Genomic DNA, 18448 nt, shown 5'->3' on the forward strand with positions numbered 1-18448 from the left:
AAGCCTTAGGCAAATTAGTTACAAAATTTGAAAATTTAATATTAATTTCATCTTGGGTCTTGCCTCGTAGTTTGAGGTCGATACTGGGAAGTATCCCTTATCACTCAAAACTTTGGAGTTTGGACCCATAGCTTTCTGTTCTACGGTCGAACCATAGCAATGATTAGCCATTAGCAGTATACGGAGGGATATCCTGGGTCTGTCAAACACAGGACTCCCTCTACGGAGCAATATTAAAACCAAAACCCATCTTTAATTCCAGTTAATCGGAACAAATAGTCAGTTAGAACAGATGACAGGCTTCGGATGTAATTCATCACGTCGACTGGACTATACGTCACCGTCAGTCCCACTGTGATTTAGCGACGTCAGTCGTCACAGCCAATTGATAACATCGGTTTGAAAGCCTTTGATTGACTGTTAGGAAGTAGGTGTACTTATATTGGTAGAACGTAGAAAGGTGTCACAAGACAAAGGTATATGACTGTAAATATACTTTGAGGCCCGAGAAAGGACATAGGATAATTTTTATCGTGGAAAAATGTGAGGGTCCGAATTGTGGCATATCCGAGTTTTTTTTTAAATTTCCCCCTAACGTCAATCAGGCCTGATTTTATCTTTTATTTATATCTTTTTTTCTTTTGATCTGTTTCTTTTCTTTTTATGTAGTTTTTTCTTTTTCAATAATTTTCTTACATGATTGGCTAATAAATCTTTTCTCTTTTGTTTCTTACAATATTCTTCCATCTTTTTCATTTTTAAACAATAGTACCTGGATGACCGAGCTTTGGTCGGTATAGCAAACACTCATTGACTTCGTGTTACTTACGCCATCTGCTGGTCGTTAAAACAATTAGTTGCTAACAAAATAGTGTTATTATTCGCCAATAGATGTCAGGAAGAGTCATATTTTTCAGTTTATCGATTATCGATAAAACACGAATAAAAAGACATTTTCTGAAAATGATTCCTAGCTAGATCGATTTATCGCCCCCGAAACCCCCTATATACTAAATTTCATGAAAATCGTTGGAGCCGATTCCGAGATTCCAATTATACAGGGTGCAATTGAACCTACCTGCCAAATTTTTTTTGGGGCTTAGGTATCATTAGGTGAGTCCATTAAACCAAAAAATAGGGTGTTAATTTTTTTTCAATAACATATTTTATCCCAAAAAAATCGATGCACAATGGTCACTTCCTAAGTTCATAATAATTACCTACGATATTACGACCGCTAGTTCATCGCGCCATCCAATCGGAAGACCGGTTATGCGTAGGGGTAAAGTGGAGGTGACGCGCGGGGTGGGAGGCGGGAGGCCCGCCGCGCCGGTCGGCGTATTTACAAAGGCTATAACCATTAGAGTGAAAGCGCGAACTGAACTGGCTTAGCTTTTGTTACACAAAAACTTGACAAAACCCTAATCTATTACAGTACAGAAAATGATCGAAATCGCCTAGGCTTTGTTAGCTAAATTCTTTCTAACATTACAGCTACAAATGCTATTCAATAAGCTTTAAAAATATGTAGGTGGATAGTTACATGGAAATTGTTATTATTTTATTGTTAAATTACACGTTACTATATGTACAAATAATAATAAAACTATAATATTTTTTCTAGATTAGTTAGGTACCTCTAATGTAAAATACAAAACGCAGTCTACAGTGTGTAACAAAAATAAGTGACGATCCCGAGCGTTACGAGTTTTTTGGTAAAGGTCGTAACGCTCGGGATCGGGAGAGTTTTTTGGTAAAGGCTACACCAAGATTGATGGGGAGCGGAGGTGAGGGGAGAGTGGGGAGAAGGGGTAAACACCCCCCGTACCAAATCCACACTGAGAAACCCCTCAGTTTTGGAGCTACTAACCTTTGAAATTTTCGGAATTCTGAGGCGTGTTTTGTGACGGTCGTCGGCGGTCGCCGGCTGCTGCTGCAGCACAGTCACAGTTCTAACCTAACCTAGTTTTGGACTTTCTGGATTGCGTTTGTTTTAGTTTTGGCGGGGGAGCGCCTCCCGAGCCCCCCTTTTATTTGATGACGGTCGCCGGCTGCTGCCGCAGCACGCTGGCTGCGCTCGCTCGGCTCCCTCTGTGTTGTGGTCTAAGTTCTAACCTAACCTAACCAACTTTTGGACTTTCTGGATTGTGTTTGTTTTTGTTTTGGCGGGGGGCTGTGCCCCCCGAACCTCCCTTTCGGTTCGTAGGCACTCCCTAGTAAGTAAGTTACACAGAAACACCAGAAAACAGATGACCTTATCGAACAAGATTACGAAAATTTCAATTGTAAATTTTTCCAAAACCCATTTTGGAAAAATTTAAAAACCCCCCAGGGTTTCTTCTAAATTTCCGGGGCTGGAAGTGGCATGAGGAGGTTTTTCTAACCCAAAACGTCCTTCCTCAACCCATGTGAGCACCAAAAAATTGGGGTAGGTTTCTGAACCTTAGCCATCATTTTTATCAAATTTACGATTAGCTTAGTATTTTTACAATTTAAACGTAATAGGTAACCGTAAAAGTCAGATCGTGCCATACTAAGTATGCCATACTTAGTATGACACGATAAACAAATATGGCGGTGAGCCTCTACTCGACTAGGTTTTGTTCGTACGTAATGTTTGAAAATATATCGACAAAAGCGTATCTATTTGAGTGAATATGTATAATACAGTACTAGGTTTTGTCCATGCATTTTCTTTGAAAATATCAAGGCAAAAAGCTAATCCACTTGAGTAAATTTTTTTACTGAGATAGAATAGGTATTGTCGAGTAATATGCATAAACAAAAGCGCATCTATTAGAGTGTGGCCTTTGTAAATACGCCGCCGGTCGCCGGCGACCGTTACGGCGCGGATAGCTAACACGTAATTATTTTGTTTGTCACGCCCCCCCCGGCCCTCGCGCTTTAAGTAGTGTCTGTTACAATGTACCTTAACCACGATCGAGTGTTGTGAAATGTGAAGGCATAGGTGGAGGTGCTACATTTTGAGTGGCGAAAGTTTCCTCGGAACCCAGAGACTGTACGAGCAAGAAAGCCTTCCTCGTCTTCGTAACAGCTGATTGATGATTCTTGAATGCAGCAGCTGTACCCTGAATCTGAATCGCGAAACAATCAAAGACTCGGATTATGGACAGTTCGCACTTCGCAACACCTACACCTGCACTGTAGTGTGTACATAAGTTAATTGAATTTTATTAATACGCCTAAATGCAAAGGATGTGGTTAAGATTTATTATCTAAAGTGCTTATTTTTCGTGATTAAAAAGTTGTAATTTTCCATTCTTTTGATGTGTATCAATTAATTTTATTCTAAACATACGTCCTTTACATTTGACGGTCCTAGGTCCGTCAAAGTATGAAGGGAAAATTCGCAACTTATGATAATAACAAGAATGCAGTGACGGATTAGCCCTTAATCAAATTAAGCAATTGCCTAGGGCATCACGTCTGAGGAGGCAATTTAACCTTACTGCCAAATTTGGATATATTGATCCTAATTACAAATAAAAATACACGTATTTCTTCTTTTATAATCACTCAGTACTAAAATTTTGAGAAATAGCCTCCGAAAGTTATCCTACCAAACACCACAAAATATGGACACATGCGCGGCCCGGCCCCGCCCCGCCCTTCCATTGACATTCTTGCAGTAACGGATTAAGACTACTTGATGCCCTAAGTAATCCATGCCTGTGGGCCCCCCTATCCGTATCTCAACTAGATTCGGTCTTTGAACCTTTACTCTTCTGGTGCTTCTGGTGTTTAGACGTGCCCTAGGCAATTGCTTAATTTGATTAAGGGCTAATCCGTCACTGCGTTCTTGTTATTATCATAAGTTGCGAATTTACCCTTCATACCAAAGAATAGATAATAGTACAAGTACTTCATACTTTGACGCCGTCAAATGTAAAGGACGTAGACAGGTACGTTTAGAATAAAATTAATTGATACACATCAAAAGAATCGAAAATTACAACTTTTTAATTACGAAAAATAAGCACTTTAGAAATTTATAATAAATCTAAACCACATCCTTTGCATTTAGGCGTATTTAAAAATTCAATTAACTTATGTACACAGTACAACTAATTTAAAAATAAAAATCAAAACAACCCACCTCTAAATCTTATTTACTTCCATCTTGTCTACACTTAGCATAGTTCAAACGAGTTCAAACTGCAATCCGTTTTGCTCTAAGCAAAGTCTAGCGCGTTTTGCACATTGTCTTTAAAAGTTTGTTAAGCACAACTTTGTCACTTTTAACCTCGTCAGAAGCATGTCTTCGAGGCTGGCTAGGCGTGTGCAGGTGTTGCGAAGTGCGTAGTGTCCATAATCCGAGTCTTTGATTGTCTCACGATTCAGATTCAGGGTACAGCTGCTGCATTCGAGAATCATCAATCAGCTGTTACGAAGACGAGGAACGCTTTCTTGCTCGTACACTCTCTAGGTTCCGCGTAAACTTTCGCCACTCAAAATGTAGCACCTCCACCTATGCCTCCACATTTCATAACACTCGATCGTGGTTAGGGTACATTGTAACAGACACTAATTAAAGCGCGGGGGCGCCGTGACAAACAAAATAATTACGCGTAGCTATACAACTACGCGCGTGGCACTAAACGGTCGCCGGCGACCGGCGGGCGGCGGCGCCGCCTCTGTCTATGTCGCATATCTGTGCGGCGCGATGTAGTAGCTCCAGAGTAGACAGAATGAAGCTCGGTCGCAATATCGCAATTATTATTAACTTATGAAGTGACCATTGTGCATCGATTTTTTTTGGGATAAAATATGTTATTTATTTATTTAACATTTATTGTACACAAGAAACTTATTCTAAAACAATTGACATGGAAAGACGACACAAAGGAACTGCTTATTTCTAAAGAAATTTCTTACAGCAGCCCTATGAAGAGAGATATGACATGTAAGAAAATGGACAGAGCGTGCACAATCACAAAATAATTCTTTAAGTCTACATATAAGAAAATAATATTAAATACTTAATTATAATAATAATACATACAATATTATAATCAGAATAAATAATATACAATACTATAATAATTGAAATAAATACAGAATAATTCGCCTATAATACATACATACTATATGTATATTTAATAACGGTATTTATATGGATTCTTGAAGATAATGCTCTTTTAGTTTTCTTTTGAATGAACTGATAGTGGAGCTATCGCGAACAGCATGAGGAAGCGAGTTCCACAATCTGACTGCATGAACGGTGAATGAGTAGGAGTAAAAGTTGGTACGATGCAGTGGGAGGGAAAGGTTTGTTCTAACGCTGGATCTACATGGGATATGGAGGGGTCGGGAAAAATTGAATCGATCAACAAGGTAGGAGGGAGATAGAGGATTATACAGGATATTATACAGTAAGCTAAGGATATGGGAATTGCGACGGAGACGGATAGGAAGCCACTTGAGTTTTGATCTAAATCCAGATATGTGGTCAAACTTTTTTAATCCAAAAATAAAACGGATACAGAGATTCTGCAGGCGTTCTAATTTTGTCAATAATTCCTCACTCAAGTCTAAGTAACAAGAATCGGCATAGTCGAGGATAGCGAGAATGAGGGTTTGGACAAGGAGAATTTTGGTAGGAATGGGCAAAAAATTTTGGAGGCTCCTCATCATGTGCAACGAGTGGTGTACCTTTCTACTGACTTCATTAACCTGAGGTTTCCAAATGAGATTACTGTCCAAGATGATCCCTAAATTTTTAGCTGAGTCAGCATAGTCAATAACAGTACCATCATATATGACTGGAGGCACATTGCGTAAGTGTTGAGTCGTGTATTTGCTGCCAATTATGATGGCCTGCGATTTTCTCGGATTTACAAGCATACCAAAAGATCTGGCCCAGTCGGCTATTTTATGTAGGTCGATATTAATGCCAGCAATCGCAGAATTAATATCATCGATGGTACAGTGCCGATAAATTTGCAGGTCGTCTGCGTATAAATGAAAATTTGAAATGATTAGTGTAGCAATAATATTAATAAAAATAGAGAATAGGAGGGGAGAGAGAACGCCACCTTGAGGAACACCCGCTTCAATATCGCACCAATCTGAGGTGGCCTCATCCGAGCGGACACGTTGCGAGCGTCCTCGAAGGTAGGTGTCGAACCAGTCTACCACTGAGGGAGATATGTTAAGGGAACGAAGGATGGAAAGGATGATATCGAAGTCTACAGAGTTAAATGCGCTGCTAAAGTCAAGTAAAACTAAGATCGAAACACATTTGTTCTCCATTGCTAGTCGGAGATCATCAGTGACCTTTAACAGCGCTGTAACAGTACTGTGACCTGGGCGGAAACCGGATTGGAATGGAGAGAGTAATTTATTAGAGGATAGGAAAAAATTAACACCCTATTTTTTGGTTTAATGGACTCACCTAATGATACTTAAGCCCCAAAAAAAATTTGGCAGGTAGGTTTAATTGCACCCTGTATGTATATATATATATATATATATATATATATATATATATATATATATATATATATATATATATATATATATATATATATATATATATATATATATATATATATATATATATATATATATATATATATATATATATATATATCTTAATATATATATTTCTTGTGTGCGTGTGTATGTGACTGAACTCCTCCTAAACGACTGGACCAATTTTGATGAAATTTTTTGTGTGTGTTCGTGGAGATTCGAGAATGGTTTAGATTTACAGTTTGGTCTACTGGAAAATGTTTTTTCAATTAATTTCTTATTTATAAGGAGTTGTTGATTTTGGAATGTTTTACATTAGATCCGGCGGACGGCGCTATCATCGCATTCAATATTATTCTATTTCAATTTTAGTTTGTCCTGACAGATGGTGCTACGATTAATTTGAAAAAAATTTTGTTATTCAATTCATGTGCTGATTAAAATATTAAATAAATAACACATAGGCTACAATTTTAACCGACTTTCAAAATGGGGGAGGTGTTATGTTCGTTTTCTTATATTCAACGATTACTCCGCCGTTTGTTAACCGATTTTCAAAATTTTTCTTTTGGTATATAGGGTATCATCCCAATTTGGTATTATATTCAGAAAAGTGGTGATCTGATGAAGGATCCATAAGTAATCGAGGGAACTCCTCAAAACTTATAGGGAAACATATGGTGACTTCGGTTTCGTGAGAAGTATTCTAAGCATATGCTACCAACAAGTAAAATTTTGCACCGAGATATACCTGGTATACCGTGGTTCGGAAGGTGCTGAGAGAATTCCTGATTCTTTATAGATACAAGTTTGGGAGTTTCGGCGTTGTTTTAAGAACAGAAAGCATATGCTACTATGCAAATTACATTCTTCATCATCATCATCATCATCACTACCATATTATACCATTTCATAGTCTTTTAGATCGAGACTCGAGTTTGTCAAGCGATAATTAAAAAAAATCTATATCTACCTAATATTATAAACCTGAAGAGTATGTTTGCTTGAACGCGTCAATGTCAGAAACTACAGGTCCGATTTAAAAACTTATCTCAGTGTTAGATAGATCATTTATCGAGTAAGACTCATCATTTATCGAGAAGGTTATATTATATTATTACTCTAAGACTAATACGACAGAAGAAACTCAGGAAAATGTGGGAAAAACGGGGGATATATTTTTTATGGGAAAATGTACCTACGGATTCTGTAAAATTTCTAATTTACGCGGGCGAAGCCGCGCGGGACATCTAGTATATATATATATATATTGGAGTTGCGGGCGTCATCTTGTAATAGGCAAAAAATCTATGTCGAGATAAATACTTTACAAAGTAATTATACCTACATTTTGGGGCGGTCATATTTCCTGCCACTCCCGGTGGAACCGCGCATGTTAAGCCTAAACCCATAATACAGTGTATCGTCCACATTATGTACCCAAACCCGGGTTTATGAGGGTCATAATGGACCCAGGGTAGAATTTCAATTGTACTTTATGGACCCAACTGTGGTCTTATGACGGTTATACCTTTAAGTATGGGGAACATTAGTAAAGTATATTGAATCCTATTTGCTTCCAGAATTTCAAATTTGAACTCAAAGTTGTTTTGTGAAAGCGTTAACAGAAATCTGTAAAATTCGTCTGGCACCATGAGAATAATTCGTTACATCCATACTAATTATTTTGTTCAATAATTAATGCAAAAGTTTGTAGGTACGTCTGCGAACTGCTGAGATGAAGGTACATATTATTATTCTTAGTAAAGTCTAAATAAAAGTTTTTCAGTTTTATAGCGGAAAAACTGAACAAAACTCTTTTGATACATAACCCGATAAGTACAGTAATTGTCATAAAAATAATATAATATGCATAGGTCCAGAATAGGCAATAAAGCAAAAACAGCTAAAATATTTTTCAAAATGGATTTTCTCGATAAAACATCGGACAAATGGTGTTTGTAGACAAAGCATTGAAATGTCAATCAATAGTGATGAAAACCTTTTATTTTGAAATCACCGAAGCGAACGTGTCTATAACTGTGTAGCATATTATATATATATATATATATATATATATATATATACACGGAGGCGTTATATATATATATATAACGCCTCCGTGGTCTAGTGGTACAGAGCGCGGCTCTTGACTCGGAGGTTGTGGGTTCGATTCCCGCGTTGGAAACATGTTATTTCCAAGTTTGGTTAGGACAACGAACCGGTGTGGGAGCTCTTATATATATATATATATATATATATATATATATATATATATATATATATATATATATATATATATATATATATATATATATATATATATATATATATATATATATATATATATGTACTATATATATATAGTAGTTAATGAATTGTCAAAACTGTCAAGCTGACAAATGTCAAATCAGTACGAATTACTAGACATGAATTGCAAGCAGAGTTGCAATTTGCGATTTTAAAAAATGAATCATATTATGATTATTGATGCTGGCGGGAAAGATTCCGAATTATTCCCGTCGAATACTTCGGAAGTATTCCGAAATATTCCGAAACTTTGGGAATATTTCAACTGTCAAAAAAAACGAGGAAAATTGCGCTTGGAAATTGTAAACTATTTATCTTTAGTTGTGTATCTAAGAATATGGGATGCCGGTTACTAACTTTATTAGCCAAGCGGCGAGAAACGGCTTTTTTGGCTTATTATCATTACTAGCGATAAATAGCGGCTGGTAACAGATTATTACTTTTCTTTGATAATACCTAATCATATGAGTTCGTTTATTTTTTATGGTTTTTATTCTAATTTACTTACAATAGGATATATTAGTATGGATAGTATGAATATAAGTAAGTAATAAGTAGGTAAGTATAGATTAATCAATCCCATTGGCCATTACTAATTTATAATAAAACTAAATGACGCCCGCAACTCCGTTGCGCCAAAATTCGTTTATCGCGCCGGAACCGTACATTTTTCCGGGATAAAAACTATCCTATGTCCTTTCTCGGAACTCAAAGTATTTCCATGTCAATTTTCAGCAAAATCGGTTCAGCGGTTCGAGCGTGAAGAGGTAACAGACAGACAGGCAAACAGACGCACTTTCGCATTTATAATATTAAACCTAGAAGTAGGTATAGATAAACAATTTATATTTTACTTAAGTACGTAATGTGCCACTGAACAAATAATTCACTCAACCACCACAAACCACAAACAAACACGTATATTTCCATTGAATTATTCCGGCGAAATATTCGACGGAAACATTCGATTGCGGGGTACGAATCTTTCCGCGGGGTGAAGGAAAACTTCTCCGGGGAGCATCTTCCTTCCGCGCCGCCGTCGCCCGCTCGCACGACTCGCTCGCCCGTACGAGCGGACGACGGCGGTGCGGAAGGGAGATGCTCCCCGGAGAAGTTTTCCCTCACCCCGCGGAAAGATTCGTACCCCGCAATCGAATATTTCCGTCGAATATTTCGCCGTGGCAGTCGGCGCGTGCGAAGCGGTGATAGCGGCCGGCGGGTGACGCTCTATGCGCGGCGGCGATCGATGATTGATGAAAATACGATTTTTCAGCATAAATAAAAATTCATATTATTTTTTTTATTAAATTCATTTTGAATAATTCAAATTTAAAGAAACTTTCCCAGAAGTATTCCGGAATTATTCGGAATTTTTCAGAAGTTTTGCAACTATAATTATGATTCATTCATATCATGATTCTCCAAAGCGACCATTTTAGCCCCGCTGGCCGCACCAGCGTCTATCGTCACGACAGAGCCTCGTGCTATGAGACGATACACGCAAATATGACCGGCCGTCGTTATCGGCTATCGTCGGGAACATTCGGGCTGCGTCTTCGTTATCGAGCGGGTGGCGGTACATCAAAGCGTTTTAGCGCGCTAACAATTCGTCCTGTGCGACCACACATCGCTGTTCAATTTTTAAAATTTTTAAATAAAATTAAAAACATTAAAAAATCTGGAATGGGATCCGAGGAATCTTACAAAACTAATTGGTTTGCATTTTCTGCTATGCATCGTTTTCTGGCGCCGATTTACGAGTGCTCTTCTACAATGAATACTGAGGTAGGTAATTTTTTATTTTTCAAATTAATATACCTTTTTGCTCTTTCTTCCCGACCGTGCTATGGAACAGACGTGTGTCGCTTGCTTATAGATTTAAATGAAAATTAAAAAAAAAACCCCGGGATACAAATGTGTGACTTAAAGCAAATCAATTATTAGAATCAAAGTGTATATTAAAAAGTGAACGGACGAAACACTCAGTGAATGCGAGTGCCGAGTTGTGATCCAAGGCCGCCACCCCTCTCTGCACGTGCGAAACAGGGACAGTGTGATATTGTTATAATTGCCATCCCTATCATACCATAAGGACAATACGGTGCCTAGTGAGACAGCGATAATCATCATTATTATTGTTCCCCTGCTTACACCCAGGAAGACTGGCAACTACGCTCGATATATAGTATAAACATAATAATATTATGGTGCAGATTTATCTCTTATCGAGGAGATAAAAAAGGGCTCAAGGAACAAATTGACAGCTCACTCAAAACATTCACAGATGCCCATGCTGATCAAACGAAAACTATCTTGGCCACCTTGCAAGAGCTAAGGGGATCGGCGAGCAACTTAAATACAAAGATTGCGTTCCTGTGTGAAGAAAATGCACTTCTAAGGGAAAAAATTGTATTCTTAAAAAACCAAGCCAAAATTGACAAAGAGTAATATTAGAGAACAAAATGGAGGAAAAATTAAATAATGACAGAAAAACAAACTGTATTGAATTGAAAAAATTACCACTAAAAGACGAAACAAAACAAGATAGCTACAATAATTATTGATTAGTAATTTATGTAATAACACTTGGCATAAATTTTGAAAAACATGATAATATAAATCAAGGAACATGAACATGATAATATAAACCAAAAAAAAAAACTAGAACGAAAAATGCACTGAATTATTATTTATTTACTTTATTTCATTTTATTATTTCAGGAACCAGTCGAAAACTCTTATTTTGCAGATGAATATACTAGTGGCAGTAGAAAAAGCCAATCTTTAGACTTTGCGTCAAAGAAGAGGCGGCAACAGGGCAGTATAGAAGACATACTACAGGCGAAGAAGCTAATGGACGAAGCCTTTTCTTTTATTATTGAAGAAAGAGCTGCTGCTGCTAAAGCAATCAAACCTGAGAAGGTCGACGAGTGCGACTTATACGCACAACTACTAGCGGAAAAATTAAAAAAAATCGATGAAGACCGTAGAATTATATTGATGCATAATATTGATATGTTAGTGTTCCAAGAAATTGTGCCTGTTAAGGAAGAAAGAGCGGAATCGGAAGATACATAAATTCATCGATATCACCATTCATCACTCATCAACCATCACCGAACCCATATTATACCATACAATCGACACAGCCCTTCCCATTACCATCTGACCATGATTATTCGTTTGACATTGCGGACGTAATCATGCGGAATTTACGCCGCGTAAATTCGGCCTACTAATGTTAAGACACTTATACGCCTGTAGAAATATTAAATAAAACTACCACGTTCTCACAGAAAACCGGCGTGAAACAGCGCTTGCGCTGTGTTTCGCCGAGTGAGTGAGTTTACCGGAGGCCCAATCCCCTACCCTATTCCCTTCCCTTCCCTCCCCTATTACCCTATTCCCTCTTAAAAGGCCGGCAACGCACTTGCAGCTCTTCTGATGCTGCGAGTGTCCATGGGCGACGGATGTTGCTTTCCATCAGGTGACCCGTTTGCTCGTTTGCCCCCTTATTTCATAAAAAAAAACATGCTGTATATGCATAGCAAAATAAGACATAGAACCATAAGGGAGACCTCTTAAGCAACTTTACAATTTTATCTTTCTTTAATTCGCTACAGCTGATTCATCCTATACAAATAGCTCCGAAAAAGTAGGCAATTACAGCTTTCAACGATATCGTAAACAGCAGCCATGTTTATTGTTGCGTTAGGATGTCTGCTTACTGTCTGACGGCCGCTGCGTCTGTGAGTTGTGTTAGTGATGGCGCTTATAAATGTTGGTAAGCAGACCTAAAATAGCTCGTAGAGTTGAATTCCAAATTGAAAGCGATGTTTGAGGAAAACATGTAGTATCTGACATCTCTAATGTTTTACTTAGTTAATGGTGTCACCATTTTGTAGTTTTGAACCTAATTTAATATAATTAATTATTAATAAAAGAATGAAGAGACAAAATAATCTACTTAGTAACTGTCAACTGTGCAATAATTAAATAATCTCTGTACAATAATGTGTTCTTTAAAGATGTGTCTGTCTATCTTAGTGACAAGTTATTTAAATTTTAGCATTGAGTACTTAGTACTTAGTACTTATAACTTAATGAATTTTAGCCATTGTGTTACCGCAGCGTTAGTGAAGTGGGCGTCCACGCTAACTGGACGAGAACCACCAGACGCGCGTTATTTGTAGCCACAATAATATCGCAACGAATTGCCGCGCCGACGCGCGACGACGGGAAAGTATACTCGGCGTGTTACGTCATATACAGACGTACAGACGGTATCACGTATATATTATGTACGAAAATCGAATATTAAAAGAAAATATAAGCAGAGTTGTCAGACTTTACTTTAAAACAGTTAAATGCGAATATTATATAAAAGGATTTTTTTTAGTTTATGTTGAAGAGGCTCCAAAAGAACCATTACTTTTAGAACCTATTCCACAATTTAACCTAACCGGTCTGGGCCGATTTGTTAAAAATTTGGTGGAATTCGAAAAATATTTATTACCTTTAAAAAATATATTTTTCTCTTGTTTCACGCTGAAAAAGTAGATTTATCGTTCAATTTTTTTTATTTATTGTAAGGTAGTAAAGATCATGAGGAATTTAAATACCCTTTAACATAATATTTCCATTTTTTCGGGAAAATTACTTTCCTTTTTCGTCACATTTAATGGTATTAAGCTTTTGACACGTAGTCTCTTTGAATCCTGATTATGGAAATTTCGGGAAAATTACGTATTGAGAACGAACAGGTGTAAACAACACGTGTGCCATATTGAATCTTATGTTTTGCAAAACACGTTACACGATACAAAGAGGGGCACACGATGATTATATAAAAATAAAAAAAAACGAATGTAATATGTCATACATGGTAACACTATATGCAGAGTTTTTTTTGTCCTAAGTCGGCAAAAAAAAAGACAAATAAATATTTACAAAAAGAAATTTGGTATGCCGTATGTAACGGCTGTATTTAAGATTTGTAAGTACAGTGAAAGTGAGTTTGTCTGTATGTGACTTTTTTACGCTACCACACATACCAATTACCATAATATTGAACCGATTTAGATAAATTAGCTATAAATAAATAAATTTCAGATAGCTAAATAAGCTAATTTGGCGGTTTGGAAAAGGACGTCGGAAAATTGTATGCCGAACAAACGCCATTATGCCAACGACATTGCAAATTTTATGTAATGAAGATGTGACTTCTTGAGGTTAAAAAATACGCCCTATTTTACAGCTCATAGACAGAATTTTATATTTCAAAACCTAGTGTAATAAAAACTTAATGTCATAGCAGTGTCGTCGTAAAGTGAGCTGGAATTTTATATTTGTGGGCGAGACGAGATTAAGAGGATACCACAGCAGCTAGAGAAATGAAAAAAAAGTACGTGTAATATCTATAGCTGTCTCCCTTACCTCAAGCCTATACCGCAGAACGCGATAGAGACAACTGCAGAAAATCCAGAAAATCAACGATTCGTTGTCCCCTGATTCCTTCTCCAAAACTTAACCGATTTAAGTACTTTTTTCATTAAAGATTAAAAAAAGGCTTGAGCTGTGTTCCTATGTTTTGCTTTTTTTGTATAATCTATCCAAATCTGTTTTCTGGACGTTTGAACACAGTGGAAAATCTGGCCATTTTTTTGGGTTTTTGAACGTTCATATCTTATTTAATAATTAAATTATGAAAAAAAGGAAAACATAGGGACATTGTATTAGTGGCCGTAGATATTCAAGAAAAAAATTATAACTCTACTAGCATTATCCAGGGAGGAAACAGGGGACAGCGTTTGTATGGGAAAAATAGCGGTGTGGAATCCTCTTAAATATACATTTATAGATGCGCTAAATATAACGTCGAGGATTACGTGTCAGAGTTTTGACTGTTTCTTATATTTTATACAATTTTATATTATAGTAGACATATTATACTAGAAGACACCCGTAAGGCTTTGTCCACATCTTTATCATGATCGCGTATTATCTCCGTCGCGCAGGATCGAAACGTATCATGATCGCTAGTGTGGATGCAAAATGATCGCGATCATCGTGTACATTTCTAGCGATCATGATACGCTTCGAAGCTACGCGGCGCGACGGAGATCTGATACGCGATCATGATACAGATGTGGACATAGCCTTAGGGTGCGTCCACATTTGTATCATTTGCGCGATTAGATCTCCGATCAGATCTCCGTCGCAATCATTGCGCCGTATCAAGTATGCGCATCATAGTGTGGACGCCTATTAGATCATTCTGCCGATCATGCGCGTATTTGATACGACACGTATCAGATACGCGGTTAATAGCGATCGGGGCGTATCATGATACGCGTATCATTTTGATACGCTTCGATGATACGCGACGGAGATCTGATCGGAGATCTGATCGTGCAAATGATACAAATGTGGACGCACCTTTGGGTGTTGCGCCAAAACACGTTTATCGCACGTGGACCGTACATTTATCCGGGATAAAAAGTGTTCTATGTCCTTTCTCGGAACTCAAAGTATCTACATACCACACTTTCTCATGTATTATATTAGTATGGATATAATATCTGAAATAGCAACCCAGTAGAATTTTTTTACAAGATTGTACACTTTGTCCCTACCCTATTAAAAGTTGTACGTGCTTAGAGCCTTTGAAAATGTAGGAAACTAGAAAATGTAGAGTACAGAAAGTTTACAATACAAAAAAGTTTTATACTCAAATAGAAATATAGAAGAATTAAAAGTACACATTATATTACAATTTACAAGCAATAAAATAGAATAAGTCCTTTTTCTGATAAAAGAAAATTTTCATGTTAATATAATAAAGCAAATGATATTATATATTAATTATATTTGTGAATATAATTTATACTGTTTACATTATTACATTTACACAAACAACAACTAATTATTTTGTACACGAGCCCCCATTACAGGATTTACCCCATCGTGGGGATAAAAGGGGGGAGAGTGGGGGAAGGGTGGGGGAGATTTTCTATTACCTCGTTTGTGCCAACTTCTGTTATTGAGAGGTCCAATTAAAATCGAATAAGTTTCTGAGATTGTCACGACATAATTTTTTGTCAATTAAATGTTGATTAAAGGTGTTTTCTAAAAGATTGATTAAAAATAAAATTATTTTATTACTAGCGGCCCGCCCCGGCTTCGCACGGGTGGACATTGATTTTTAAATAATTTTTTTTCAATCTTTATTTCTTAGTCAATCTTTATGTTAAGCAGAACATAAAAATGGTTTACAATAAACGTAATGAATTAATGAAGCACTATAATATTATCCCATCAATGAAGCGGCACCCGGCTGTCGCATAACTATTATATTATAAATCAATTGTGTCTGCGATTCCCATGATCGAGGTAATAATAATTAATATTTACGTGGACTCTCCGGGCGAGCACACCCGCGTGGCGCGCCTTGACGACGCCCAATTCGCAACGTGCAGCAGAAATCGTAATATTTTAATTTCGCCATAACATTAAAACCAAACGTCCAATTTTAATCATTCAAAGACCAAATATTATCTACATTAACTGTACTTAGTAATGAAATAATTTATTTTGATAAGAAATAATGCCATGAGTAAAATAAAGGCATTTAAATGTAGTCCAAAAACATTTCAAGATTTTTTAATAAAAAAATTGTTATTGTGCCTCACTCAACATAGATAGGTATAGTGTGTCGCGGACTTTTTTGTAGATATTTAAAAGATCGACAATTACTTAGAACATTTTATGGTTCTATCACTTCTATCTTTTATAGTTTAGGCAGCGTACGCGAAAAAAGTAACATTTCTGGTTGATTTTTTACACCTTGCGTCCGAAAATCCCAAATATCTTACGGAACCCTATTTTTTTCCAAAATAAAATTTAGCCTATGTTCAGCAGAATTAATGTAGGATTCCAATGGTAAAAGAATCTTTCAAATCGGTCCAGTAGTTTCGGAGCCTATTCAAGACAAACAAACAATCAAATCTTTCCTCTTTATAATGGTAGTGTAGATTAAAATATATTGAAGAAAACAAATGGTGGTAATAGCACAGTATAGCAATATCACATATCCCACTGTGGTAATAGTAAAAGACGTGAGAAATTGACGATGAAGCTTAAACTTAGTAACTATTCAGAAATCCAGTGCCTAAACTGTAATTTATAAACGAAAGACTAAGGGCCTGTTTCACCACTTCCTGATAAAGTGCCTAATAGGCTATTTACAACTTTTTGACAGATTCTCCATACTTGATCTGTCAAGTTAATTGGTGGATAGCCTTATCAGGAAGTGGTGAAACAGGCCCTTAGTTTTAATCTGATCAAAAAGAGCTCTATGGAATAATTTGAAATTTGGAACGAGAAGTTTTAAATACCTCCCTTAACTCAACTCTCTTTTGAAATATTATAAATTATAATGTAATAAGTAGTTGAAAATTATAGAAATTAAGAGTCTTGATTTCATCTAAAAGTTATGAAAGGTATCGTTACAAGTTCTGAAATGATATCTCCTTGCTTGGATGAAAGATTTTTCTTTGAGGAATATTCCTAAACCGAATGGCAAAATAAAGTTTGCCGATCCAGTAAGCGTCTTACCATACGGCGTATGCTAATGTATGCAACTAGTTATCTTTGCTTATTAAGATAAAGCTGAAGATTTTGTTTCTTTGAACGCAAACACATAGACCGAATTTGTAACAATTTGGAACAGATATAGAGTAGACCACGAGGAGGAAATTAGGTTCCTTTTTTGAAAAATGTACACTTTCTATTTCCAGTTGTACGCAGGCGAAGCCGCGCGGAATGTCTCGTCCATACTTAATATTATAAATGTGAAAGTGTGTCTTTCTGTCTGTCTGTCTGTTACCTCTTCACTCTTTAACCGCTATACCAATGAATATACTTTGAGCCCGGGAAAGGACATAGGATACTTTTTATCTATGAAAAATGTACGGTACTCGCGCGATAAACGGATTTTGGCGCAACGGAGTTGCGGGCGTCATCTAGTATTAATAATATAATCGTCTTAAGAGCATATATTGCATAGGGTATGACTCACAGAAATGAACATAACCGTTATCTTTTATGAACACTTTCAAAACATTTAGCACAACAATGGCGGAAAATGTGGTTTATGTAATTCCGTGCGCACATACAGTACAATATACAGTAGAGCAACTTCATACGACCGCCAATATGCCACGCACGCACACATTAGCGTCATTTCAGATCAATTCAAGAGCAGGGTACTTAACGCCGCGCTGCCAGTGCACAGTGCGTAAAACTTGTCTGTGTATTGCACTAAAGCTGATCGCACATAATATTTTGTCCACGCCGTACACGTCGAACGCACCGCATTGTACACGAAATGCGGCGCATACGGTGCGGACGAATGTGCGATGTTTCACATCATTTCATACAATGAATTCTAAAATGAGACGCGTTCAGCGCGTGCGTGCTGATGAATGTGCGGACCTTAATTCAAATTCAAGAAAGCTGAGTTACTGCTGTGTATAGTATTGTGATTAAAATCTAGAAACACTGTAGCACATTCTTGCTATTGCCAGAATTATTATTCGGTTAACCCAATTTCAGTCATGCCCCCTTCAAAATGTAATATTAT

General features: G+C 36.9%; 2 protein-coding genes across 3 annotated transcripts in view; one reads left to right on the forward strand and one right to left on the reverse strand.

The window, feature by feature from the left end:
* The window catches only part of LOC121734699 (neuroglobin-like), a 114689-nt gene that overhangs the window by 46890 nt on the left and 49351 nt on the right, over positions 1 to 18448 (reverse strand). The gene's annotated exons all lie outside the window — the stretch shown is intronic.
* Positions 10482 to 11977, forward strand: LOC121734702. The gene is made up of 2 exons (XM_042125302.1): positions 10482 to 10590; positions 11527 to 11977. Exons 1-2 carry the CDS (start codon positions 10489 to 10491, stop codon positions 11881 to 11883), a joined length of 459 nt encoding a protein of 152 aa, XP_041981236.1. The 5' UTR covers positions 10482 to 10488; the 3' UTR covers positions 11884 to 11977.

The sequence above is a fragment of the Aricia agestis genome, chromosome 16 (assembly GCF_905147365.1).
Source record: "Aricia agestis chromosome 16, ilAriAges1.1, whole genome shotgun sequence".
NCBI classification, from domain to species: domain Eukaryota; kingdom Metazoa; phylum Arthropoda; class Insecta; order Lepidoptera; family Lycaenidae; genus Aricia; species Aricia agestis.

Coding starts and splice junctions, on each gene's coding strand:
- LOC121734702 (XM_042125302.1), top strand. CDS start 10,489: ATGGGATCCGAGGAATCTTACAAAACTAATTGGTTTGCATTTTCTGCT. Junction 10,591..11,526: donor CTTCTACAATGAATACTGAG/GTAGGTAATTTT, acceptor TTATTATTTCAG/GAACCAGTCGAAAACTCTTA.